Below are 27,910 nucleotides of genomic sequence, written 5' to 3'. Positions count from 1 at the left end.
CGAGCGGAGCGCGCCTCGCGCTCTCCAGGAATAACCGTTTGGCGCGCAGCGGCGCAGGAGCCGCGGGCCGAGCATCGTCGCTGGCGTGCATATCCCGGATGTCGCATCGTCTGGATGCGGCCGGGCGTGTCGCCATTCCTTTTGAAGTTCGGGTGCACGTTCGTGCGAGGCTGACAAGCTAATGCCACACAGATGCCACCCCCTCCCGTCCCATTCCCTCTGCGCTAACCATCCTTCGATCATTAGTCATACAAATTAGAGGGATGCCTCTCCGTCCGGAGAAACGGAGCCGTCGATTTTCATGGCTTTTCTTTCTGCTTTCAGTACGCGGGCATACGCATCGGCCCAGTGGTCAAGAAGGATGTGATGAAGGCGTCGATAATGTTGGAGCACGACGTCGTGTAAGTAGTCTTGGCGTAGTAGCCTTGGTGGCACACGCGCTACCCAGAGTCCTCGTCCAATGTTGTTTGCTCGGCAGGTACGCCACGATTCTCGCGTTCGACGTGAAAATTGAGCGCGACGCCCAGGAGCTGGCTGACACGCTGGGCGTGAAGATCTTCCTGGCCGACATCATTTATCATCTGTTCGACCGCTTCACCGAGTACAAGGAGCAGCTCAAGCAGCGCAAGCGCGACGAGTTCAAGCACATCGCCGTCTTCCCCTGCAAGCTCAAAGTCTTGCCGCAGGTAACGAGTCCTCGACTTTCTATCGCTCGGTGGAGAGGACATTACGTCGCACTGTTCGGCCACGTGGGCGCGGAACGGAGAATTTACAATGCCGCCGCGCTCGAAAAGGAGGAGGAGGAAGGGTGTGCGGCGCTCGTGTAACGGTGTAGGCGCCTTCGAACATCGTTGTCGCGGCTGCGAGCTTTATACGAGCGCGCCACAATATACGACGTCCTGTGGCAATCCGCAATACAATCACGCTCAATTAACACGATCTGCATGTTTCGCGCGCGGATCTCGCGACTCTCGCTAACTGAGGAATCCGTTTGTTTTCGATAATGCCGAGCTTGATCGACGTTTGAAACTTTGAACGTTGTATGTATACCGACATTTGATGGGTTATTATAACCTGACAAGTTGCTCAGCCAACAAAAGGCAAAAAAAGCTAAGGAGCCTCGTACAGCAGAAACACAATTAAAAGAAGAAAAAGAAGAAAAAGAAGAGGAAGAAGAAGAAGAAGAAGAAGAAGAAGCAAAAGAAGCAGAAGAAGAAGAAGAAGAAAAGAAGATGAAGGTAAAGGATAAACGATTGAGCTCGAGCGTAGGGGCAAAACATTTTTTTAAAAGACCGTCAGCAGGAGCATTTACGAACGGCTCGGTATATATACAAGATAGCACAAACGAGAGCATTTATCGCCGGATGCGTCGCTGTGCGAAAGAGCCTTTAGGAGAGAAGGGGCTAACGAGAGAGAAAGAGAGAGAGAGAGAGAGAGAGAGAGAGAGAGACAGACAGACAGAAAAAGGACGAGAGCAAAATAACGCTGCAGCCGGCTGCCAGGAAGTCGAGAGAGAGAGAGAGAGAGAGAGAGCGCGCGCCTCCGGGCTCTACTTCAAGCAAAAGAAGAAGCTGATTGGCAATAAGAAAGAGAGAGAGAGAAGAAAAAAAAAGAAATGCAAAAAAGAAGGAGACCGGAAACGATTAGCGCGCTTTTTCGCCAATGACGCACGTCACATTGTATATAAAACGCACGCGCATTCCGCTGCATTGAGTGTCAATTCATATACTGCGCATTACATGTGCACACGCCTACGATATTTTAATTTGCCTTCCGCAATGGCATCGGGACGTGGAAAACTGGTTACTGCTACGCGAATGTCTACTTTCATGTGGAATAACGGAATCAATTAATAATCCACTTGTCGTTTTTGCAGTTCATCTTCAAGTCGAGAGATCCGATCGTTATGGGTGTGATGGTGGAGGCTGGCATCGTCAAGGAGGGAACGCCAATCGTCGTGCCCAGCAAAGAGGTGAGTAGACGTTTCCCGGCGCGCCGGGCAAAAATCAACCGACGCTACGCTTATCGGCGCATCCTTCTTCAATTATTTACTTCGCATTAACGAAGCCGAAGGATATCCTTTTCAACTCGCGGTGCATTTGTCACTTGGCGTCCTCGTTCGAATCCGTTTGAATATTGATGAAGAGGAAGTGGCGCGCGAGAGCCGATACGATGAGAGAGATATCGAAAGCCGACTTCCTTCTGCAAGATTTATGCGCGGAGCTCCGCGTGGTTAGCCATAGCTACTCGAAAGCAACGATTGCGAGTAACGATTCAATTTCCGCCCGTCATCCCCCGAGAAAAATGACAAAATGCCTGCGCTTTCTCTCCGCTCGCGCGAGATCGCGAAAACCCAGCGGAGAGTGTGTGTAGGTGAACCTGTTGGAGAGCCGTGCTATCTGATTGGCCGATCTCCATCTCTCGATACGGAGTATGCGAAGGATCCAGTTTTTTTCCTTCCCTCCCTTCCATTGCGCGACGAACTCGCCCTCGTAGGCGTCGCCGTTCCTCCGGCCCCATTATCATTTGTGCGGGGGACTCCTTGTTCCTCGTCGGATGGGTAAAATCGGAAACGAGAATAGATCGCTGAATGTTAATGCGGCTTAGATAGCCTCGATACATACTCGCGCACTAATTGTTTACGCGCTCACGTATTTTTAGAAATGTTGGCGTGTGCGCGTATGAAACGGTCTCTGTGTAACATCCACTGTTACTGAGAAATCCAGCGATAAAACGTACGAAAAAAAAAAAATTTTTCTTGCGAATTCCAGTTGTCGTTGGGATTAATTTGATTATTTTTCAATACGTCACTGTTACACTTTTGGCAGACTTTGAACGCCTGAGCCGTACCTGTAAATTCCTCTTACATATCTAGAATGCCAATTGTAATAGCTTACAAGTCGTTCTCAATTTTTCATGCAGATTCGTACGATTACTCACATGCGAAAGCATTGAACGTATAGCCTTGAAATTTACCCATTTTGAAAATAACAAATCGGACAACGCGATGAATACACGTATAACTTTACATACCGTTCCGTTTAGTGTCGCCTCTAACTGATTTGTCGACTAGTAATTTTCAATCAGGTGCACATTGCCGAGGGATTCAAATTGACGAGAAAAAATGGTCAAACTACATTGATAAAATAAGGTAGATTGAAATTCAAAAAAGAATTAAATGAAAGGTTTAATCCGTCGTTTTAGTTCTTCTCCTACGCAGTATCAATTCACATCAAACTTTCGATCCACGTCTCATAATCCGCTGAACGAAGGAGCCCTCCTACAAATCTGTGGCGTATTGCACTAACAATCATCGAATGAGAAAGCAAGCAGTAGAGGCAAATTTGATGGAATAGCACGTCTAATAGTACAAGGATTTCGTCCCACGTTTCGGGAAGAAAAGTTATTGGCGTAAGCACAATGACAGCTATTATCATGTTTCCACGAAATTCAAGTCTCAAGTTGGTTTAATTAAGAGAGAAAGACGATGAGATTGACGATGATTTGCGGAAAAGCCTCCAGACGAGAAAAATGCTGAATCCACTCTAGCACACTCTCGGCTCGTTACCTCGTTATTTCTGCGTTAGGCAAAAGGGAAGGATTCCTCATATTTTCGATAGAGCGGCAAAAAGAGCTTTCTATTGTCCGATGTAATCTGCCTATTCATTGGAGTTTGTAGAATCTTTTGAACGACTCGCTTCATTCGTATAAAATGGCATTGAGTTATTAAGGATGTATTTGTAAGCTTTTCTAAATGGTTAAAAAACATGCCAATGATGTTTACGCTACAATGATATCCCTTTCGACGGTCAACCAAAAGACAGAATTGTAGGCCGCTGATAAGCTTCATTATGAGCTAATACAAAAGGCTTTCAACGACAATAGTTTCAATTTCAAAATCCAGAAGCTGTTTCCATGATGGAAAAACAATGCTCTCCGAAACATCGATGTTATTCAGAAACTGCAGCTCGAGCTGGCTCGACTTTGTTGGCGCAAGGAAGAGGAAATCGATATTCGTTATCGGGTGCGTCGTCCGCTTGGCGTCTCTTTCTCTCTCTGTCTTCCGTCCGTCCGTTTGCGCGTTGGCGAGAAGTTCTCGTTATCGCGATCCGAGAATAACTCACTCGAACCGTTGACTGTGTGTGTGTGCGCGTGTGCGTGGGTACGCGCGCGTGCTTGTATATGTGCGCGCGCAGCCTCGCGCTTAATGAGACCGGAACCCTTGAAATCCCATTCACGTCGCGCGCGCGAGCGGCAGGGACGATGTCCCCGCAGTACAGAAAGCACAGGAAGCACAGGAAGCACAGCTTAATCAACTCTAAATGCGATTGATGTCTTCGATGGCCGTAGCTTTTTTCCCTTTGGGCTTTTTCTTCTTTTCTCGCGATTGTAAATGGACGCTATTCGGTTTAGGGCGTGCGCCATAGGCTCGTTCGATTACTGAAAACCGATGCTCGGAACATTCGAGCTGCGGATTTCAGCTTTATTCAATTTTATTCAAAACACATAATTCGTGCTTTGGATAGCTGAAAATGGAAATTTCCTTACTCGCTTCAGGCTGTTGGTACCAAGCAACCGGTTGAGTTCTCCTTCGATCAAAAAAATCAATAACATCGACATGTTGATTCAATCAATGTGGCGACGATAGTCTAAGTCAATCCTCGAATAAAAGTCAAAACACATCTGTGCGCTATGTATTCGACAATCAGATCGATTGGGCGATACAGACTCTAACACGAAAACCCATAAAAAGTCCCACTTCCTCTCATTCCCCCACCCAAAAAAAAGAAGAGAGGCAATGACCATCTTTCTTGTTACTGACGTCGAACGAAAGAGTTTTGGAAACGGCGCGCAGCGCGATATTTGCCGTATAATTGCCCCAAGATTTATGGGAAGAACTGGCTGCGATTTTTAAGAATCTCTTTAATATCGAGGAGGATTAAAATTGATGCATCGCTCGCACGTTACGTATTTCTTATGGACTCTCTCTCTCTCGCTCTCTCTCTCTCTCTCTCTATGAATATGTACAATCCGATTGATTTAAATCTCATGATGAATAGACGTGGCGAATGATGCTTTGCAACTGTTTTTTTCTTCCTAAGCCTTTAATTAATTATTTGATAAATCTTTGCGTGCGGAGGACTAGAGGCAACGCGTTTTACGCGACTAAATGGTGGTTGCGAAAAGGACAAAAATTAGTTTCTCGTTGTATACTAAATACATCGAAAAGAGATTTACGACGTACGGGAAATATGCAGAATCTATAATTCGATACGGAAACTATACGGCGTTACAAACTGGGATCTTGCGATTAACTAAAAAAATGAGCGTTTGGAATTCAATTGTATCGAAGTCGCGAAATCCAAAAGGTTTTCAGTCCTCCACTAAAATATCACGAATTTCTGTCTGTATGTCGAGGATACAAACAATCGTGCCGTCGCATGTAGGTTGACGTTCCGCGGGTCTTTAGATGCCACCCACCTACCTCACCATCGTCGTCGTCGTCTTCGTCGTCATGAATGCAAAGGTAGGCACACGCGCGCGCGCGCTCGCTCGTTCATTCGGATCTCTCATGTCACGGCACGATCGCCCAAGCCATATACTTAGCCCACGTGCGTTGCATTATGAAAGCGCGAAAACGTCTACCACGGAGAAAAAAAAATACAGTAACGTGCGTTCGTTATGTAAAAAAGGAATTCGAATGTGCGTGTGTAGGCGACGGTAAAGTGAACAAAAAAAATTGCTTTCGACTTTTTTATTCCTATTTCTTCTTTTTCGCGAGTCGTCTTCTTCTCGACGGAGACGAGAGAAGACGCCGTGATACGTGAGGACGTAAGTATCCCGCGAATAATTTCTCTCGCTCTCCTTTGGCGTCACTTCCGGCTCTCAGCCCTCTTCTCTCGATCTTTCCGCCGCTGCCTGGCATAAACTTCCGCGCTGCCTTTTCTTTTCGCCTGTTTACTTCACAAATAAACTCCTCCGCGCGTGCTCGCGCTTATTGAACGAAAAAAAAAAAAAAAAAAATAACCGAGTGCGAGAATCAGCGGCTCCCTTTCTTCTTCGTCTTTTTTTTGTGTGCCGCATAGGCACACACGAGCCTTCTGTCTTTCGGCGATCTCTTCACTCCGCGCAGATTTTAATTATTTTTCATTTGTCCATCGGCAGCTGTGAACATAATCGTCTTTCGCGCCGACCTCGCGCCTAACTTCGTCTGCAAACTATATATTGAAAGAAAAATCTCGTGAAAGAGAGCCTAGACGGGTGTGCATAGTTGAGCTCACTTACGCAATAGCCTTATATATCCCGAGATAGCAAAAGAGCCGAGTGAGAGAGAGAGAGAGAGAGACGTGGGGCCGCGCCGGATATCCTGTAATTTTTTCTCTTCTCCCCGCTGCTGTAGCTACTGCATGGCTTGTCGTCGCTAACTCTATAGCGAAATCCGCCATTGGATTTTTTCGCTAGGATTTTTCGACCTGAAACAGAAGGTAATCCCTTTCCTTCTAAAGGAAGGAAAGGGAAATCCTCATTTTCTGCTCTTTCAAAGGGAGCCGCGGAGGAAGCGAGAATTCAGGAAAAGGAAATTCGTCATACAATGTTTCTTTAGCCGGATAGGAAAAAGGATTGTAGCTAATCTGGAAGGTATATATATATAGAGGGAGAGAGATTTCTTTTATGGGCGTTTAGTCATGCAAAGCACAATCCTAAATAATAAACGTTATGCGTTCATTGATAGAAACGATATGTACATAACGGACAAAACCTCCCTTTTCCGTTTTGTGTGTGCGTACAAGCGGAAGGAAGTCATCCGCGCCGCGGGGTGGCTTCGTTCGTTTACGTATGCACGTACGTACGCATAAAAACGGAAGGAGCGTTTTAGCTTGAGCCGGAAGGGCGCAAAACTCTCGCCTACATATAATTGCGCAGCCGCATGCGCAGATGCGGCCGTTTTTCTTCTTCTTTGGCTACCGGTTCTCTTTTTGTTTTTTTTTTTTTTTTTTCTTTTTCTTTTTTCTTTTTTTCTTCTTTTTCTCTTCTTTGCAAGGCGCGATCAAAAAGAATTGCCGACACGCTTTGAAATCTCATCAAGCATTTCGGCATGCAACAGACGTATGATATCCAATGATTACATCTAAGCTGATTTGAACAGTTAACTTCTTGATTGTTACATTTGGAAAGGTAAATTTCGAAGATCTACTCAACGAGGGAAAATCTGGACGATGTTTACTTCAGTCGATCCACCATTGTCAGCGCACTGATTCGATGCAAGTCGTCGTTAAAATCACGAGCGCGTGACATTGTAAAATAGACACGTTTAACGGAGTGTTAAAAAGCCATCTGGGCTCATAGACTTTGCTTGTAATCAGCACACTAACGCGTGCAGATGCTTAGACGTGACTAGGCAATAAATAATCATTACGCGAGAGAACGAGAGAGAGAGAGAGAGAGAGAGAGAGAGAGAGTGTCGCTCCACTCGTGATAAACGACAGGAAGGAAGCCCAAGCTGCTGCCGGCGGCTTTGCACGAGAGACCACATCCTGCCGTCGCTTCCTCCGGCCCCGAATCCGCAAATCGGCACCTGGGCCCCTCTCCAACCGGAAATTGCGAGCCTCCCTTCCTCCGTTGCGCTCCTTTTTTCAACTTATTCTACGGATGCTGCGAACCAACTTTTCGCCAACTTTTTTTTAAAAGCTGCGCTGTCACACATTCGAGCTTTTTACACTTGATGTTTATTTCGTATAGGAACGATCGCCGAGTTTTTCAAGGTCACACGGATGATTTTTCGCAAGGTTTACGTTTGGAACAAGGTTCATTGTACTCGTATTTTCACGTAGATGGCATAGCCAAAAATCTACCCCGATGATTAAAATTATTGTCAGCACGGTATCTAACAGCAATTATGAAATCCATTATAAGACAAGCTCGTGCGACATAAATTCAACATGGACATGAGAAACAGAACTGTGCGATGTCCATGACAAATAAACGAAATGATTTGTAGAGCCGAAGCACCTCGCATCGAACGCTCGTCACGCAATCATTCCTCACCTCGATCAAGACACTTTCACTCGCTATCCCGGACGATAAACACTAATCAGTTAACCTTAACTTTTGTCCTAGCTGCAACAAAAACCATTTGCTTCAGCTGTATTCAGCTCGTCAATTAGTCAATCTACGCGCGCAAAAACACGCACGCGATAGACGCGAAGGAGATCGATTCACTCGTAAATTAATAATCGAGCAATGTGGGTGAGTGTGAAGCAGCGTTAACGACCGCGATGCGAGCCAGCATGGCGGCGGCTACTTCACCGTCCGATATACGCCACCCCCCGTCCCCGCCGTCGTACGTAGTCAGAGTTTATCGCCAAGAGCCAAGTGTATGAGTTATGGTTTTCTTTGAGGGCATCCTCTGATCGCTTCGAATGCTTTTGCGATGAGATGACTTTTACATCGCGTTTCTGCGATTCTTTTTCACGTGGACACATCGCGTAATACTCACTTTCACGTACGTCCAACGGACCGACTGGGACAGTCGTGTTTCGACGTATTCACAAAGTAGTCGCAACATTCGGCAGTTGGAATGGTCCGCGTGATTAGAAAGATTAGACGTCGCCTAGCAGTTGTTCGTGCCTGCTAAACCTTCGTCCAACGGCATCGTTGCAATTGTTATCTTGTTTATCGTGTACAGTTTTATATTTATCGAATTCGAGGGAACGATTTATCATTCTTTCTCCTTGTCTGTCGAGAGCTATTATAAAGTTTCCTCCTTTGATGAAGTTCGCGAGATGCCGCTAATTGCGTGTTTTCTATGCGATTGCACATGCTGGCGGGTTATTAATTGGGCTGCGCGCGCGGCCGATGCAATCAAGCGTTTTTTTTAATTTTATTATTAGCAATGCGTGCGTGCGCGCGTGAGTGTGTGGGGTAACGTTGCATAAACTCAGCTGACCTCTCTTACACTCGCCGAGTGTATTACGATTGCTGCTGAATGAGTTTGGGCGGTTTTTTTCGGTCGCCAAAGCCATTCGGAATGCAGCATTTAGTCACGCGAGATTATATACTCGTGACTTCATCGTGGTCGCGTCACTCGATAAGCGCTGCAACATTGGCAGGCGGCGATGACGCCGCGCGCGCAGGTGTCGTATCGATCGCGGAAAACATAATAATAAAGGCTGCGCGCCGCCAGGAGCGCGCAGCTAAATGCACGAACGCGGCAGTGCTATGAACTATAAAGCATTCTAAATCGGTGATGACTACGAAAATAGACTTCCGGTTTCCCGTCTCTTGCGCTGCCGCGACTACGCCCGCCAAAACTCGCAGCAGCAGCAGCAGCAGCAGCAGCAGCAGCAGCAGCAGCAACAGCAGCAACAGCCACAGCCATTGACTAAACATAGGCCCATTCATGAGAAAACGATTCAACGTACACTGCGACGACAACAACTATTTAGGCTGAGAAAATCTATTCTTTTGTCTCTTCTTCCGGACGTAGATTCGGGTTTCCTTCCTGCTGCCGCCCAGTGACGCACGAATTTTTCATCTCGCCGCAGGACCGTATTTTTCCACGTGCTTCCGGATCCGCATTCTGTTCTGCCTGCTTTTCGGATCTCCTTGCTTTCCGTAGCAGCCTGCTCGGAAGTGACCTCGTGCTCGTTGAGAGCCCAAACGCATCCCGCCGCTCGGCCGAGTAACCCGAAGAGCCGCTAAATTGATTTCTATCTATAATCGTGCTTTCATACCTCGCGGAATGCCGAAAAAATATTTATCACTCTCAGCGAGAATGCAAATGTAATGCCGAGCAAAAAGGCGAATTAACAATTGTAATTCTCTGCGAGGCATCGTAAATCAAGCCCGTTTTTCATCTTCCACGCAGGCGCGCTAATAGACGACGAAAATTTATCCGCGCGCAGTGATTTATTCGATGTTTTCGTTTGTATGCCTACTTCCGATCGTCATTATAGCTGTTTTCGAAAATAGTCGTTCCTCATTCTACGGCGCACTCGCCGCCGTCGCTCGGCAGAGGCCACCGCATTTTAATCCACCTGTTTCGGCCCCCCGAGCCCACCGAGCGATGCTGCGCCTGCTTCCGAGAACCGCTGCTGCGCCTCGCGACACTTGGCTGGCTCGCGCGCCGAGAAAAGAAGCCGGCCGTCGACGTCAGAGTCCTCGGGTGCGTCCACCTCCGCGCCTGCATCGCGCGATCGTCGCCTACCAGACCGTTTCGCGCATTGTCACGCGGACAGTCGAGTTTTTGTCGTCGGGGCAGGGAGGGGGGAGGGAGAAAATTCCGGTGGACGGCGGCCAACTCGGTGTCATCGTTATAATCGCTTGTTTGGCTCCGGCCGCGCTGCTCTTTTAAAACAGCGCCGATTCTCGCGCACCACAATGGCTCGCATTGATTCCAGATTTCTTATTATGACGAGAGAGAAAGGCCGAGAGTCACGTTTGCACAGCTGCCACTGTTTCGCACGTTTATGCGACCCCCCGTCTATCTCTCTCTCTCTCCCTCTCTCGCGTAACCGCGAGGTTGGAGCGTGTTAATTTGTGAATTTCAGAGAGCGCGAAACACTTGGACGATACGTTTGATTGTCCATTGAAAAGCGAAACAGTCAAGCGGATCGTAACAGCCTCGACTTCGCCTCCTCCGCGCTTTCTCCGAAACGGAAAAAAGACGCGCGATACGGTGAGATTCCCGTATTTCGCGTGATTTCTTCTTCTTCTCGAGAGGGGCTCGGCAAAAGTCGTATCATCGGCCCACGTGGTGCATGCACGCTGCGGGCGTTTAGGAAGAAATAAATTAAGCCAGTCTCTCTCTCTCTCTCTCTTTCTCTTTCAGCCCACGCCTTCTCTTCTTCTTACTCTTCCCTTTCTCGTGCAGTCGACTACGTGATCTCTTTTCTAGCTTCCATTCTCGAAAACTCCCTGCTGTTGTAATTCCACGATTGGCACGCGCACGATATCGAGAATGAGGATTTTTCTTTATATTTTTTTTTCTAATTTGCGAATTTTCTTGGGATCGCCGAGAATGATTTCGAAGGGGAATGGCGTTGAGTTCGGCTACGATCGACGGTCTGTTCGAACCCGCGAGTCGGATCTACGAGGAGCAATCCCTAGCTATTCTTCGGACGTTTGTCGAACTTATCGCATCGCAAATATCAGCGCTCGCAACGGAATTCCAGGCTCCAAAGCCATAGAACTAAGGGCAACCGAGGCGTACAAGTGAGTCGTTGATCAACAACAGTGGCAACAGCCTCCGCGACAAAAAAAGTGATCCTTCGAAAGAAGCGAAAGATGCGCAGTTAAGCAGCAAAAGGGGCAAAAAAGAAGCGAAAAGCAGACGGAGCCCGTATTTCGGCATTTAAATTGAAAGCAAAGCTGTGCTGCTCCCCAACAGCGGCGCCCTTCGTTAAGATGCAGCCAGAAGAAGGAGCAGAATGAAATCGATCTGGTAGCCAAGTTAAATAAAAAAGAAAGGGAGCAAAAGAGGGAGCCGTGCGCGCGCGCGTATGTACGTGTGTGTGTGTGTGTGTGTGTGTGTGTGTGTGTGTGTGTGTGTGTGTGTGTGTGTGTGTGTGTGTGTGTGTGTGTGTGTGTGTGTGTGTGTGTGTGTGTGTGTGTGTGTGTGTGTGTGTGTGTGTGTGTGTGTGTGTGTGTGTGTGTGTGTGTGTGTGTGTGTGTGTGTGTTGACGCTCTGAAAAGGCCAGATAAAAATGGAAATAAGAGACGAGCGAGCGGCTAGTTTGCAATTTTAATAATCCGTCGTGCGCGCGGAGGATGCGTCCGCCTCTCTTCTCTCTCTCTCTCTCTCGCTCTCTCTTGGACGAAATTTATGAATGGAGCCCTCTCTCTCTCTCTCTCTCTCTTTCTCGGATGCAGGTTCTTCTCGCGGCCAGGTGCTCTCTCTCTCTCTCTCTCTCTCTCTCTCTTGGTTATACGGGAGAATAAAAAAAGAAGTTGCAGAAGCGCACCTGCATGCTGCTGTGTATGGTAATGGCCGGCAGCAGTGCATTGGAGAAAGACGCAAGCAAGCAGAGAGCGATTATTAATCGACAACGGAAAAACTTAAATTTTTTTTCTTTTTTTTTACCGGTATGTACGCTGTGAAGTGTCACTTCTTCTTCGGCAATGTTGTCGCTTTTCTATAAATAAAGAGCACCTGCAAAACGATAAACTTTCAGCAAAAAAAAGAGCAAAGCTCGGCAATCAATAACACTGGCATTATTCGAACGAGAACACGTTATACCCCCTCGCTCCTCTAAGAAGAAAAAAAGGAAACGAAGGAGAAGCGACGTATTCAAGTTTGTCAAGTCAAGCCATTCATGCGGTTATCAATTATAAAGTCCCCCCTCTCGTCTCTCCCCTCCATTAGAAGTAAATCGAATCCATTCACCTCTCGAATGCAAACGAACCAAGCATATACCTCGTAGTCTTCCCCTGTTCGAGAAAAAGAAGAAGCGAGCAGGCAGCATAAAGAGACAGGTGAAAGAAGGGACGTAAAAAAAGGCAAGCACGACCTGACAGAAAATATTACGTGGGTTTCGGCCATTGTCCATTGAATCGTATTATTTTCGATATATAAATTGGAATTTTTGGCTTGGAAAACACCTACGTTCGTACGTTTCGCTCATTAGCTACTCCTACTTCAAATCATATACCATTGTTTGTTCTCGATATGTCATTTCAATTATATACTCGACGCTTACAGGGGGGGGGGGATAATAATCGCATTGTTTTGCCCATCGAGAGAAAGTTTGAAGGGTTCGGATAAATAATAATCTAGAATTATGAGCCGTGAGCGGCAGTATAATTTTAATAGGATATTAAGGCATCTATAATCCAAATTAGTACGTAATGTACTTTTTCAGCATGAAAGATCTATTTCAGCGATATCCTGCGATCCAAGATCGGATATATCAGCGTTGCTTGTTATACACTTCATTTGATTTTCCATGAATCGGTAAGAAGCTATCCATCAATTGTTAAAAATGTACATCGATACGGCCTGGTATATAGGGAACGATAACTATAATTGACACTCACGACTGGCTAATAAGCTTCCGGTCTAATTTCCAATGCTCGCTCTCTCGCATAAATTATTTATACGCACTCGCGAGTAAGAGGAGGTCAGGTGCGAGAGCAGACCTCGCCTTATAAATTCTCGAGGTTATATACAGCGAAGCGAATATAGACGCTGGATTTCTCCATTTTCGTACTGAAGCGCGCGGGGACACCGAGATTTTCCAGATCACGGCAGAAGCTGTGGGTGGATTTCCAGATGTAATCGTTATTGATTGAAATTCGCCCAATGTTGGTTTTTATAATTAATAAATAGCACGACCATTCGATTAACTGTAAAAGGCTCGATAGCCGTAATTTTGTATGCGAAAATTGTCATTCAAGAGCTTAAAAACTCCGCTAAAAGGACGAGAGTAATTGGGTAACGTATGTCAAAAGTAAGCAGCTATAAAAGAAAAAGACTTAATCTATATTTAGACATTTAAATTCCTACAAATATAAGGAATGTAGAGTAGAAAAAATTTCTCTTTTCAATTTTTTCAAAAACGGATGACTCATTGCTTAAATTGCTTGTAAATAAAAGCAATTAAAACAGTTTTCGAGACACTTTAAAAAGTAGGCAAACTAATATTACTTTAAACAAATAATATTCTTCTGTCGGTTAGTACTCGCCATGATTTGAAACGAAGTGATATAAGGCAATTTGCCCTAATGTTTCTTGGTTCCTTCACACATTTAGACTTTTTAAATGATAATAATTAAGTACGAAAAAATAGAAATTGTCTTCGATCATCGCTCAAGATCAAGCCTGACCTTTCCAATCTTGTCTATCTTCTTCTTCAATCTACCAACATCGTGACGTTGAGTAGAAGCATTGTAGCGATAGTAGAAGATCACCAGATATTGACCACTAACTCTGACGCCTTTCAAGCAGTCATAAGCATTTTGCGCATGGAACACGTCTTCGTAAACAACGAAGGCTGTGCCGATAGACTCGGATGTTCGGCCCCTGAAAGTTTTAAAACAACGTCCGTTAATAAAACGTTTCTTTAGCGCACGGACCAAGTATAATTTGATAATTGTGTGCTTACAATCTGATAGAGTCTATCGAGCCGTGTTTGCCAAAGATAGTATAGATTTCATTTTCCGTTATGTTGCAAGGTAGATTCCTCACATATAACGTCCTGTTAACTTGCAACTGCAACCTTGCCTGAAAGTATTGGAAAGTTTCAACCGAAATGTTCTTTGCTTAATAGTTTAATAGTTTAATAGTCGTAGAATTTCAATGATTTCCAAGTAAAGTAATTACTGCTGCATCGAGAATACTGACATGCGAACGGCGTCGTGCTGTAGCCATTGTCGTGATCTCGTTCCAAGCTCAGCTATCGACAAAAGCGCTGTCAACACTGACAAGCCAGACAACGATCACCGAAAACACCGACAATCCCGAGGTTTAGCTCGCCCAGATGCGGCTTACCCAAGCAGTTCGGATGCGAACTGATCCGGCATTCCTTAAGCGTTCCGGAGCGCTTAAGTGCTGGTTTGCCCGTCATTCCCATCGCTCAAAATTTGGGTGATAAGTTCTAAGCTAATTAGAGATGATCCGTCGACTGCAGCACAAATCTGGCCGTCTTATGCGCTTCTAAGTAGCTTTGTCACTTGCCGCTGCAAGTTTCGTAGGGATCGCACATAATGGGATTAACGATTGGTATAATACAATTATTCCAGAATTTGAATCTTCACAGAACCTTGGCGTCAAGCACGTTTCGTTTATCGTGCGTTTCTCCTTCGAGTTTTATCAGTGCGCGAAGTCATCGCATCTACATCGTCTATCGTAGAAAATTTTCCACAAAAGCAGCCAGCATTGCTGTCGAGCCAGAACAAGCGAGCTAAATGTCCGCGAGGCAGCTCGCTCTTGCGATCGGCAGCCTTCTCCTCCTACTCCTCTGCCTCGCTATCGTCCAAGTGTGGGTTGCGGCGCATTCCCGCCCTGGGAATTATTCATCCCTCGTGGGCGCGCGAATTCGTTATCCGCGTCCGCGCGGGCGGAAAAGATTGCGTCGCTCGCGCTCGTGCCGCAGGAACTGTGCTGCGACTATGAGTAATTAAAGGTCGAAAGGGGATTAACTCGAGTGCGGGCCTTTGTTCAACGACAACGAGACTCGTAAATATTTGCGAGAGATAGAAGCCGCTGGCGAGCTTTGTTTTCGGCCCCGATAGTTGGGCGAAAACCTCACTTGGACGTGGCTCGAAACGAGTACTCGTAGGCCGAGACGCGAGAACGATAAGCTAGTTTGCCATGTGAATCAGCGCCGCTGCTGCAGAATAAATGCTCGGCTAAAATGAGCCGGCGACTAGCCTCAGATCTAACTGTATTATCGAAAAGTCCATTTACTTTTTGCTTGTTCAATTAAAACGTATATCCGTTGGGAACTCGTATCGTATTCGAATTTTTTTTTTCGGCCTCCTTCCTGTCTGGCCGTGTTCTATCGCGGAAAATTTGCTTCCACAATGAAGCAGAAATGCACGGGCTCGATCCAATTGTCGGGAAAAAGAAGCGACAAGAGGAGGCTTGTCCGCGAGAAGAGAGAGAGAGAGAGAGAGAAAGCACAAGGATGTACAAGGCAGCAGAAGCACGTGGGCAGAAAGGAGGGACGCCGAGTCGCTTTTGAATGGGCAGCCCACGGTCATTCTCCGGAGCGACGCCTACGTCGCGCGCACACGGAGATACATTGGCTGTCCTGCGAGTCCTCCTCTGCCAGCGATCTAAAGCTCGTCATGTTTGTTTGTTACAGTTCGTCGATCTCGGGCTGGTGACGAGCATCGAATGCAACCACAAGCAAGTGGAGCAGGCGCGCAAGGGCCAAGAGGTTTGCATCAAGATCGAGCCGATACCCGGCGAGGCGCCCAAGATGTACGGGCGACATTTCGACGAGAAGGATATGCTTGTCAGCAAGGTACGAGCCTCGCTCCTTTTTTTTCCCTCTTTCTTCTCCTTCCTTGCATTTCTTTTTTTTTTTTCATCCGCGGTACAACTTTTCTCGCCCCTCCCGATGAACTCGACCTTCGCGTGCGCGCACACCTGCGCAAATGAGGCAAGTGCGAGCGAACCGGTTTTTTGCAGTTCGCGAAAAACTCGCCTCGCAAGGACTTGCAGATACGCGCTCCGAACTTCGGCGTCTTCCCTTCGCGCGCGCTTCGTCCGCTCTTTTCGCTCGTCGATTCCTAGACCACTTTCGTCCACGAGGCTTCCTCTTGCGACCCGTGAATCAGCCCACTTTAACAAAAATTTGTCACTCCTGCGCATTTTTGCCATGCTCGTCATCGTCATCGCCGTCGCACCGAGTCACATCAACGTCATCGCTGCCAATTATCATTCATCTGATACGTTAATTCGGCTTGATTTTTCGTCCTTTTCTTTTCTGAATTAATTTGTTTACCCTTGAACCAATCCATTCAGCGTCGTACTTTATAAAGGCGATTTTACCTCAACGATAGCGCACGTGTTCATTCGGAAATCATCAAAAGTCCAGAAATGTCCCGAGTGCCGAGGAGAAGAATGAGATTGTTTCACACGATACGTCGTTAGTCTAATGACGTTCTGGCATGTTTAACGGGCGCGTTAGCGGGGCATCGGCGGCAGCAACAGCTTATCCTATAACGGTGCATGCACACAGCGAGGCAGCCTCGCCAGCGCATCGTCATTGGTGCCACGTATCGGCGTGATAACGGAAGCGACGCGAGCTGAACTTTTTCGATTCAATTATACAACGGCCATCTCTTACACTTCGCTTCGTGCGCGTACTTGTAGGAAATGTGCGAGTTGAATACTTGACGGAATTGCTTGTTTTTTCCTCGGTCTCTCTCTCTCTCTCTCTCTCTCTCTCTCTCTCGTCGAGTTGCGCGCGCGTGCGCGGCCTGCATTTTAAGACAGCGTTGGGGTTATGCTCTCACGGGATCGATTTGTGCTTTCGAAAGCCACGAATCGCGGGAACGCTCGACGCGAAAGAGACAAGTGCGATCGTGCGCGCGTCGAGGGCAAATATCGAGGCGGGTCAATCCGTTTCCCGATCGTCGCGGATTTCCAGCCGATCCGTTCGCCGAACGGCACGCTTCCCAGCCCTCGCGTTACGCCACCGTTCCCTCGGCTCGCCGCGGCGCTGATGTATGCAAACGAGCGGGCGTTCGGCTATCCTTGTAGCTTCGCGGAGTCGACGGCGTTTCGTTACGCGCCCGGAGCCCCTGCGGAGAAGCGTTTCCACGCGCCAGAAAACGCCGCGTCCAATGACAAAATCACTGTTATTAAGCGCTCGCCGAGGCAGTGCTTCTTTTTATTTTTTTTTCTGCCTCGCGCCATGTGTTATTAGGTTTAACAGCCGAAACCATCAAGCCGTCGATTTATATCCCTGCTCTCGAAGCCGGCCAAGCAACAAATTTTCCTCGCTGCCTCTTTCTTTTCACTCGCTACGCCTGACCTTCAGCGTTGATTTTCTTCATTCAAAGGAAAGAGATTTTCTCGGCTGTTCCGTTGCTGAAACACGCGTCGATGTTGTTTGCTCCGCCAATTTCACGATACGGCATACTACACACTTGGTTATTTTCTGTATTGCTTCTTCTCGTCCGTCGCTCGTTCACCCTAAAATTGTCTCGTTTTAAGAGATAGTGAGTGAGTGAGTGAGTGAGAGAGAGAGAGAGAGAGAGAGAGAGAGAGAGAGAGAGAGAGAGAGAGAGAGAGAGAGAGAGAGAGAGAGAGAGAGAGAGAGAGAGAGAGGAGAGAGAGAGAGAGAGAGAGAGAGAGAGAGAGAGAGAGAGAGAGAGAGAGAGAGAGAGAGGCCCGTAGACCGGGTCCGAACGGAAGTAATTAAGCTGCCAGGATGGAATTAACTTTTTACGAGTTCTTCTTTTTATTTCTCTTTTTCTTCTTCTTCGACTGTGCGATTCTCCAACGATGTTAGGTAAGATGCTGCGAGAGAGAAAGAGAGAAAACACGCCTTCATAAAGAATGAAAAATGTCCTTGTTTGCGTTAATGCTATACTCCTTCTCGTCTTCTTATTCTTCTTTTTCTCTCAATCCTCGGACGGACAGTTTTTTTTCTCAACTGAAAGAGAAGTTTGATGTTTACTTTGGACAACAACTGAGACTGTTGAGGGGACACTTTGAAAATGATTTAATCTGATTTGTAAAGTATGTTTAATTGTGTCAATGATTCTTCGAGCTATCGATCGCGCAATTACCAATGAAGGCCCGTAGATGCACACAAGCTTTACATACATACGACTAAACTAGAATTTCAGCGAAGACGTACTTGGACGTTTATTTGTAGAGATAATAGTAAACTAGATTCCAAGCGACAGTCTATCTGCGAGCAATTAGCTTAGAAAAATGTTCATTTGAATCGACAACTCTGCTTTGAGCCTACAGGTGAACTCGTGGCAAGCAGTCACGATTGCTATTCATCGCAGCAGTTTGGTTAGTAACACTGCGCATGCCAATTTCGTACCACACGACTGAAAGAGAGTCGACAATTGCAAATTGAAAAGGCGTTATAGCACATCGCTGCGCCGCGGCTCGGCCTCGAAATTCGATTCCGCGCACAGACGATCGAGTAACGACGATCGACGACAAAGCTTTTCCCTCTCTCTCTCTCATGCTTCGTCGTCGCGTGCAAGTGAGAAAAACAATATCCAAAAGGAGAGAAGAAGAGAGAGAGTGAGAGAGAGCCCCTCCTCGTAAAACGAGAAACAGAAGTCTGTCGAAAAGCGTAGTGGGGAACGGGTGTTTCGCTAGAGAAATCGAGTAAGAGACGAAAGGGGCAAAAGTGACAAGTGAACGCAGTGTCCAGTGACTTGATTTCTATTACAGCTGAAACGAGAGAGAGACCCACTCCGTGTAGAGCCAAATCATCGATCAAGCGTGCATTACCAAACGTCTCAATTCAATTGAATTGCATGTAGGTTCCATTGAACAACGTCGGCCGATCGCGCTGAGGAGAAAAGCGAGGTGGAGAGAATTGCGTAAGTTCGTCCGCGCCATTCATCGGCATGGAGTAAACGATCGGCTTAGCTGCACAACCAACGCCAGGCTATCTTGCATGCCAATAGCCTCGTGTATGCTTTTAGCCTCTTTTTGTTTCGCCTTCGGAACTACTCGATGCATAATAAATACTTGCGCCAGTAAATACTTTTTCCTTTTTTTTTGTTTTGCTCGCGGCTCTACATGCTCGCCCGATCATCAAATTGAACCGCGCGACCTTACGAATCGATCTCCATTGCCCAACAATCTCCTCGTGCCGCGTGCACATGTCGGTAGAGAAAGCCGCTGAAAACCAGGTTTCGAGCTGTCGAGCACGTGCTGTTTCAAAGCACACGCGCGCGCATCCCGTCGAGCGTTGACCAAATGTCGCAACTCTGGCCGTTGTTTTGAAAGTGGAAAAAGCATACAGCCGCGCGCGTCCTCCTCCGCAGGTGCCAAATTGAAAGGAAAAAAAAAGGACGCAATAAAAGTCCGGAAATCTCAATCTTGCAAGGTCGGAGAACCAGTCTTCGGGCGAAAGAAAAAAAAGAGAGAGAAAATAAGGTCCGCGCGCCCCATTGACGCGCATCGCGTGGGCGCGAGAAACGATAAGAGTCGATGTGGCGAAGAGAGAGAAAGAGAGAGAGAGATAAGCGGCACCAGTTTCGCGGGAACCACCTACACTGTACGTACTGGCCTGTTCGTACGTCGTTAAGAATTTGCTTTTTTCCCCTTACTGTAGAATAATGATGTTAGATTGGATGTTTTTTTTTTCTTTTGCGTTCTGTCGGGGAATGCAGTTTTCAAATTGACGAGGGATACATTGATTTACCTATTTTTTCATTTGCGAGCAGAATCTCTTGTGATATTTCTAGTTGAAAAGAGAGAGAGAGAGAGAGAGACGACACGACGTTGCTTCCATTCACTCGCGTACGCGAGTTATATAGTATCGATTCGCTGGCGTGCCTGCTGCTGCTGCTGAATGGAAAACGAGGGCAAGCGCGCAGCCCATTCACGGACTTCTCGTGCGGCTCGCGAGTTCGACGCCCGCTGCTTCCGTCCGCGACTTCCTCGGGCTTTTATAATGAGATTTTTGTTTGCGAGAGTGCAGAAAAAAGAAAAAACAAGAAGATTGATGGCGCCGAGCCCCGCTGCCTTTTTTCTTTCTCCTACTCTCGTGAGGGATGATGATTGATCGCAGCCGTGCTCTCCTTAATTGAATGCCTGTGATTTTTCGACTCTCGCTGGCTTTTATCGACAACGTTTTATTTGGTTAAATACACCGATACCGTGTCGAGGCTTTATCGGGATTCCTTATCGACGCGCGACGCTGTAATATACAGGAAGTGCCGAGCTTTCAGAGGCCAGAACTGCAATAAATTATGTCGAGGAAACACTAATGATAAATAGATCGAGCGCTGTAAAATTGGAATTTGATGAGCTTTTTTTCTTATGCATTAGATTGCCTGGTGTGCCGTAATATCTGCGAAAAATTATGCGCGCGTTAAATATTTTCATTATCTGGCGGCTGACCAATCAGGAGCATGGGATCCGAAAACAAAGAATATCCAGATTCCCTTACGAGGATAAAATTTTCTTTCCGAATTTCCCCATTTAGAGCGGCAGCGGCGTTATATACACACACACACACCTATACGCGCCCGCATACGCAACCCACGCGGGACCTCGTTAGTCATTCAGTTTAGCAGCCCCGCCGCCACGTTAGTACAAGAGAATCAGGTCATCCTCCCCATTGACGTCTGCGTTGCCACTGGTTACCGGCAGAACTGCAGAAGGGGCGGATGAGGTTAAGCGCCGTCAATCGGGTCGAGGACGAACTGCATCCGAGGACGTAGATTTTTCCGATCCTCGGGGATCTTACGAAGGCTACACGTGCGCCATTGAAATAAAAAAAAAGCTTCGCTTCGGCTCTCGTACGTGTGCAAGCTTCCAAGGCTCTAGCGCGAGCGTGCGGGGGTGGCTCCCTTGTTTTATTTATTTTCTTTCTTATTTTTTTCGTTCCTTTTTGTTTTCGGAAGAATGTGGACGAATCTCGTTCGGCTGATTCGTCTTGTGTACAAATCGCAATTCACCCTCAGCCGCGCCGAAATTAAGCGTCTGTTTGTGGAAAGTGGCTGCGATCGAGAGAGGAGCTATTGTCGCACGTGGAACGCCCGCGACGCAATTGAATTGGGCTCTGGCGCGAGGCGAGCGCAAGCGAGACTTCCTTTTTTTCATTTCTCCGGCGACTCGCTCGGCAGCGTGGGAGTAGCTCGCGCGAAGCTTGCCTGATGAATCGCTGGACGTACGTCTCGCGTGCGCGCGCGCGCCTTCCCTCTTCTCATTTGCTTCTTGCCGCTCGTTCATTTGTACGAGCAGTCGGATTGCAAAATTGCATTTATTATTGTGCCACCCGAACACACGGCGTCGCGGCACGCGCAAGCCAATTCATCGTTGGCCAACAGCAGCAGCACAACTCAAGTCGGATATTTGCACGGACGCTGCATCGCCGTTTTGCACAGACCTGCTAATGTTGCGACTGGCTTTTACGTGATATCCAACGGTTGAGTCAGTAAAGTTTCAAGCGTGGCGTTGTATCGTTTGTGGGATTCAATTCCGACAGAGCAATTTCAATAAAAATAGATAGCGTGCTTTATGGATTGACGAAGATGCACGTGTAAACGAAAGCTTATCTTGTCGGTCGTCTATTTAATAATCAAGATACTTTCAATGTCAGTTATCAACGTTAGAGGCACAGTGCAATCATTACGTTAGACTACAGTACATCGTTGATAATGTCTTTGAAACGCTTAAGCATTTGTGAAACGATTGAGTGTTGAAAGCCTCAGGCGTGCGACGACCGCACTGTCTCTTGACGGCTTCGACCCACTTAAAAGACCCGCTTACATCTCTATCGTTCTACGGAGTAGAATATGTAATACGCATATTATCGAAGCTCAAAAGAGACGTTCGGTAATTTTGCATAATTGTTCGTCAGTTTCGTTCGATAGGCTTTTACGATGCATCGTAGTTCGAGGCGACTATCCTGGTCGATCGGAATCTCATTGATAGAATTTCACGGGACGTTTGGTCGGAATGTGGCCCCGCAGCCACTCCGAGTAATATCGCAACACACGAAAGCTGGAAACGCGAGGAGAAGAAAGCCTGTCCCGCGCCAAAGGAGCGACGAACAATCGCAGCAGCACAAATATTTACGATAACAAAAGTCATCCGGATCCGGCCTGAAAACGAGCTGCTGCGCCTCGAGACGTGGCGCGCCGGTAAAAATAGTCGCGGCCTGCGCGCTATATTGAGTTGCATAATGGATATACGCAAGATAGGGGCGCGCAGCATCTTTGTTTTTCGGCTATATAGAGTTTCCACGAAGGACAGAGCGGAAGCGCAGCGGCAGGTGGTCGCCGGATGCCGCGGCAGCGCCAGCAGCTTCCCTTTCCGGCTTTCCGGAACTCGCGCGCGCAGCCGACAATAGACGCGGAGTATAACGCGCTTCTTTTCTCAGCGCGCCGGCTTCCCTGCCGAGGCCTCAGCTCCCTTCATTGTACGGCACGCTTCGGCTCCGCGTTGCCGTCGACGCACTGCCGCGAGCCATGGCTCTGCGGGGGTGTGGCAACATTGAAAATCCGATTGCACACTTCTGGACTTTCAGCCGGTTCGCCGGAAATCGTGCTTGCAACTCGGTTACCGTCTAACAACGCGACGACTTGCCGGCGTTATTGTTAAGAGACGCAAAATTCAGATTCAAGATTAGCCTGACAATACGTTTCCGTTGCATTACATTTCAATATCGATTACCCCCATCTTTATTCGTCGCTGCTTACCTACGCTAATGTTAAAAACTTAAAAAAAATCTTTAAATTTCTAAACAATACTTGTCATATGCAGAGACACAATAAGATACAAGCTGAAAACTAAAAATTGCCTTATCCCACATCTCGTATAATGACACTCTCCCTCTAAGACGCAGGTATAGACACTCGAAAGTAATACTTGAGCGCGAACAGAGGAGGAGGAAATGTTCAACGATCACTCAAAAATCGTCTTCCTCCTACACATCCTCCGTCTCTTTTTCTCCGGCAGTCTGGGAAAAACGCCCATACAAGAGGCCGACATTTCGGAGAGCCTTCGAGTCATGCGGCTCACAGACAACACAAGGTGTCGAGTGAAGAGCAAAAAAAAAAAGAGACGGACATCGCACAAAAATTCGTTATCGTCGAGGGGTTTTCCCTCTCGCTCTCTCGCGCAGTTTCTCGTTTCGCCGCAGAAAAACCAGCCATTTTTGGCTTTGAAAGCGATACCGCGCTCCCGTCGTCTCCCTGAAAATGTATTCTGCTGCTTGTTCGACGCGCGGGTAATGGCCGAAAGCCCGATAGTCCGCGAGCGCGCGAGTCGGCCCTCGACAGCGCAAGACAAGGGCGTTTGGCGAAAGAAGGGCGGGGCGGAAGCTGCAGCGTGCATGCACGCGCGGCGCGTGCGCACATTGCCGGAAGTGGCTCGCGCGCATTCCCACGGTTATCCCGTGCTGCCGCCTGCTGCTTTCTCTCCACGCGCTCGACGTGTGCCCACCGCACGAGCGAGGCCGAGCACAGCCGCCGAAACCTCTTTAAAGGGCCCCCACACAGCTGACGTCGACTTCTTTCAACGTCTCCTTTTTGTTGCGCGCTTTTTCGGCGACGGGGATGCCGCGCGCGCCCCCGTGTATCTCGCTTGTGCCGGGCCCTTGGCACTATTCGTCCCGAGGGATGCTAGCGTTTTCATCCGACCGGATTGTAACGAGGCTTTCTCACGAGAGAATCCGTCCTCGGCGAGGCCGTAACCAACGTTACGTATCATCGCCGCGTTACGTCGTCTCCCTTGCCTCCTCACAAATCCCTCCCCTCTCCGCCCCGGTCGAGGCAAACAATGCGCGACAGATCTACAAGCGGAAAGCCAAAGCGCGTGCTCCTTATAAAAAGCCGTCAACGAATTTTCTCCGCGCGAGCGACAGAGGACTCGAGGAGAATTTTCTCTCACGAGCCGACGATAAAAAAGAAAGAAAAAATAGAACTCCTTTCGGCGTAATCGGATTTCCTCGGGGATCGGAAGTATTAGCTGCCGTGCAGGTGGATGGAATTAGCTAAAGGTGCTGGGAAAAAAATAAGCACGTTGGCTTGAATTTTATTTCTTTTTTATCTAACGGTAAAAATCTGCGCGTCCGCTGCTCAACCGAGGAAGAGAGAGAGAGAGAGAGAGAGAGAGAGAGAGAGAGAGAGAGAGAGAGAGAGAGAGAGAGAGAGAGAGAGAGAGAAGCACGCACAATCTGCCATTGTGGGCCTCGATTCATGAATGAAGCGGCACTTCCGCTCAGAAGGGGAGAACAGCTCAATGGGACACCAACTCTGCACGTTCTGCTGCGCTGCTACGCGCGCCCGTCGTCGCCCGCGTTTTTCTCCGCGCGAAAGACTTTGTGCGATAATTTTTCGTTTCTATTTCGTTTTGTTTTGGTTTTTCTTTTTCTAATGACGTGCCAAATGCACTTTGAAAGCAAATTCAATACTGACTCTGATGTTGATCTCACTCGGCCGTCTTCATTTTTCTTCTGATTTTTGACGCTAGATAACATAATCTGCGATACACTCCAATACAATTTAGATTTTTGCTTCATAAGCGTTGCAAAATAAATACTTGATATCTCGAATCGTTCAACATATGTACAACTATCCGTTTTACTGTATTTCACTGAAGATTACTTAGCTTGATTCTGAAATAGGCACCGTAAGAAAAAATAACCTATAAAATATTCGATTATGAAACTTCACAGAACTTTTCAGCAAATCGAGGGCCACGGGCAGATTCTCAGTAAAGACAAGAAAAGCCACGTCACCGTTCTTCTCGAAACCTCCTCCATATAAAAGTAAAACCCTAATAAATAATAATAAGCAATGTGAGGAAAGAAGGAAAAGTTACTCGTAAAAGGCGTAGGCCTCTCGTCATCGTCTATTTTCGGCTAGAAGTTCTATATAACATCGGCCGTGATCTAATTTAACCACCTTTTTTTTATTACTTTTTCCCTTCTCATCCATCTCCCTTGCGGAGCCGACGCCCACGCATCGATAGTGCACTGTAAACTCGCTAATGGAATTGTATTTCCAGGTGGCACCAAAAACTTCCGTAGCTTTTCTTCGGCCATTCGGCGTACTCTAATCGAACGGGGTTGCACCGTACACATATAAAAAGTCCAAACTCGCGAACGTAATTGGCGTGCTATTTTTAATGCCGAACAATCGGCTGCCCCTTTATTTTCATGCCAATGATGAAGGAAAATAAGCCTGATCTTTGATCTTGCCCGACGAGCAATTCGTATTATACTGACAGTGTATAAGCTATTTAATTGAGGTAACGAATTAAGGACTGATTGGGTGATTTTTACTTCCGTTTCCTCTGGGAATCGTTCGTATTTTTGCCAGGCTTGCGCCTGTAATACTTAATTGAAAATTACATTAGTCAGAAGCTTCATGAGGTCGTATTAGTAGCTGACGTCGCACTTTCTTGCTTGAGGTTTAAAATTTGAACACTAGGATGATCCCGAAGCATCATAATATTACTACTGAAAATCATTCGTCTAAGTAAACAGGATTTTTCGACTTCCTCTGTGAGAGCTTTCGTGCGTGAATTTTCATGACTCGTTTTCCCTTCTAAGCGTTCAGAATTATTATTTTGAATTAATCGCTCTGCATAACCAAACTAACGCAGAATTCATCTTTCTAACTGTTACAGATAAGCCGACAGAGTATAGATGCCTGCAAGGATTACTTCAGAGACGACCTGATGAAGAGCGACTGGACGCTAATGGTTGAACTCAAAAAGCTCTTCCAGATTCTCTAATCGCAACGCGTAATTGTCGCGTTGGAGTGTGCTAAACAACAAGTTTGCTCACATTGACTTTTTGTACATGAGACAGCCCCCTTATCCCTACCTTTCTTATTTATCCGTTTTTACGTTCACCCGCACATACACTTAGATACATAAATGCGTGCGCTATAAAATGGCCAATTCACGTGGATAATACGTGATATCAAGTAGTTTGTAGCTCCAGAGAAGATTTGTTTCCTACGTATGCGTTTGCTTTTTAACGGTTTTTTTAAAGAATGATTTTTAAAGAATGATTTTTAAATAAAGTTTTTATCTAGATAAATCCGAAATAGCAACTGGTCAGATTTATAAGTTGTTTTCAATCATTTTCGATACTCCGTGCGCAAAGTGCGTCTTTCCCGCACGCTCGGCAGAAAACGTGCGTTGAAAATCGCACTTTCCACACGTCGTATCAAAAAATACGGTACGACACATATTCGGGAAAGAGTTTCTTGTCTCGTGTGGCGTATACGCCCGAGCGAAGCTAGTACATTACGCACTTGTATCGTAATGTACTATTTCGCAACGAGAGCGTTTTTTTCAACAAAGCAACAGACGAGAAATGAAAATGAAAAACGATTCGTTTTTTTTAAAGATGAAGTGGAAAGAAAATCGTAAGATACGCGGAGTTTGTACAGACGCATTATGAATGTGATTACTTGTAGCACAAACAAAAAAACAACAAAAAGGTAACGAATAATCTCATATAAAAAATGAAGCGAAGAATTAATCTAAACGTGTAAAGAAACAAATAATAATAATGAGCAAAAAGTAGAACAGATATGAGAAACATTAAATTTGTGCATTCGCGAAAAAGAATTAGAATTATACATGTTAGTTAAGTAGGTGCTGTATGACAAAGGAATTACGTACACACATTCACATATGTAGAGAGGCTAAAATTTAAATATACCCATGTATCTAAGGAGTGCCGAAGTAGAAAAAAATTCATGGAATAGCATTTTCAGTTTGCGCTGTAAGAAAGATGAAAAACTTTCTTCGTTTCCGTTTCGATATACGTGGGTTGGGTTGGGTTAATCTTTCGAAAAATTGTATCGAAGATAAAGTGACGCGTGTATTTTTGTTTTTTTTTCTTTGAAATGAAGAAGGATAGAGTCGATCGCTCGGAGAAATTCGATCGAGTTCCAAAAGTTTTCTTGTGTTCGTTTTTTTGTTCTTTTGTTAACAAAGATGAAATGAATCACTGTCTCGATTTATTTCCATGCATTTTTTATTTTAATAATCCATCGATTGGCACAATTTCTTTGTATACGATGTGATGAGCAACAAAGAAGTTACCGGTAAGGGTTAAACAAGAAAATAAACAAGAATTTTGAAAAATGTTTTTTGAAACAATATCAAGACCAAAATATTTTTCTTACGACTATCAATTAAGAGCTGAAAGAAAAATTTCTATACGTTCAATCGTCCACATTTTCCAACGTTCTTTAAGAAAAGTCATCATATTATTTGTATATAAAGAAAACAAAAAAAATAAAAAAAAAGGTGAACCACGTAAATTCATTTTCATAAAAGCCGAATTACAAGATGAACGAAAAAAAATGAGAAATCAGTGCTGCCGAAGTTTAATGCTTCACTTTGAACAGCATAGACAAAGTTTCGTCGACGAGAAATTTTTGATAATCCAATATACTGTACGTCGTCGTGTAGTTCGGAAGCGGATGCACGATAAGCTCGCGAGCGCGCGCGCGCGCGCAAGAGTCAAACAAGTGATATACCTAAAAAGCAAGATTATGTATGTGTGTGTAACAACCAAGCTTTACATAACGTAAGATCGCCACGTCGATTGTACAGGCGTGTGCGACAACTTTTTTTTTCGTACTCTATTTCTTGTTCTTTTTTTCATTTCTAAGTAAACATTACTTTTTACACGTATGGCTTAAGAGAGTTTTTTTGAAAATGACTATTACGAATAAACCATTGTTTATTGAAGAATTCATTTATGTTTTTTTCCTC

The 27,910-nt window shown here is 46.2% G+C and overlaps 2 protein-coding genes across 2 annotated transcripts; one reads left to right on the top strand and one right to left on the bottom strand.

Moving 5' to 3' along the window:
- Positions 1-27,866, top strand: LOC131673263 (eukaryotic translation initiation factor 5B-like). Its single transcript, XM_058951136.1, has 5 exons — positions 1-401; positions 479-686; positions 1,877-1,972; positions 15,807-15,968; positions 25,799-27,866. The coding sequence occupies exons 1-5, from the start codon at positions 367-369 to the stop codon at positions 25,904-25,906; spliced, it is 609 nt and encodes a 202-aa protein (XP_058807119.1). The 5' UTR covers positions 1-366; the 3' UTR covers positions 25,907-27,866.
- On the bottom strand, positions 13,460-14,546 carry LOC131673264 (splicing factor 3B subunit 6-like). Its single transcript, XM_058951137.1, has 3 exons — positions 14,342-14,546; positions 14,103-14,221; positions 13,460-14,020 (listed from the first exon to the last, which is right to left on the bottom strand). Exons 1-3 carry the CDS (start codon positions 14,366-14,368, stop codon positions 13,801-13,803), a joined length of 366 nt encoding a protein of 121 aa, XP_058807120.1. The 5' UTR covers positions 14,369-14,546; the 3' UTR covers positions 13,460-13,800.
- Positions 27,867-27,910: the final 44 nt, after the last annotated feature.

This window comes from Phymastichus coffea, unplaced genomic scaffold (assembly GCF_024137745.1).
Source record: "Phymastichus coffea isolate CEN01 unplaced genomic scaffold, Cenicafe_Pcof_1.1 PCOF00171, whole genome shotgun sequence".
Lineage (NCBI taxonomy): Eukaryota > Metazoa > Arthropoda > Insecta > Hymenoptera > Eulophidae > Phymastichus > Phymastichus coffea.
Note: the sequence above shows the minus strand (reverse complement) of the source record. Positions and strands in the feature narration are given on the sequence as shown.

Coding starts and splice junctions, on each gene's coding strand:
- LOC131673263 (XM_058951136.1), top strand. CDS start 367: ATGAAGGCGTCGATAATGTTGGAGCACGACGTCGT. Junction 402..478: donor ATGTTGGAGCACGACGTCGT/GTAAGTAGTCTT, acceptor TTTGCTCGGCAG/GTACGCCACGATTCTCGCGT. Junction 1,973..15,806: donor TCGTCGTGCCCAGCAAAGAG/GTGAGTAGACGT, acceptor TGTTTGTTACAG/TTCGTCGATCTCGGGCTGGT.
- LOC131673264 (XM_058951137.1), bottom strand. CDS start 14,368: ATGGCTACAGCACGACGCCGTTCGCAT. Junction 14,222..14,341: donor CAGCACGACGCCGTTCGCAT/GTCAGTATTCTC, acceptor CAATACTTTCAG/GCAAGGTTGCAGTTGCAAGT. Junction 14,021..14,102: donor TCGATAGACTCTATCAGATT/GTAAGCACACAA, acceptor TAAAACTTTCAG/GGGCCGAACATCCGAGTCTA.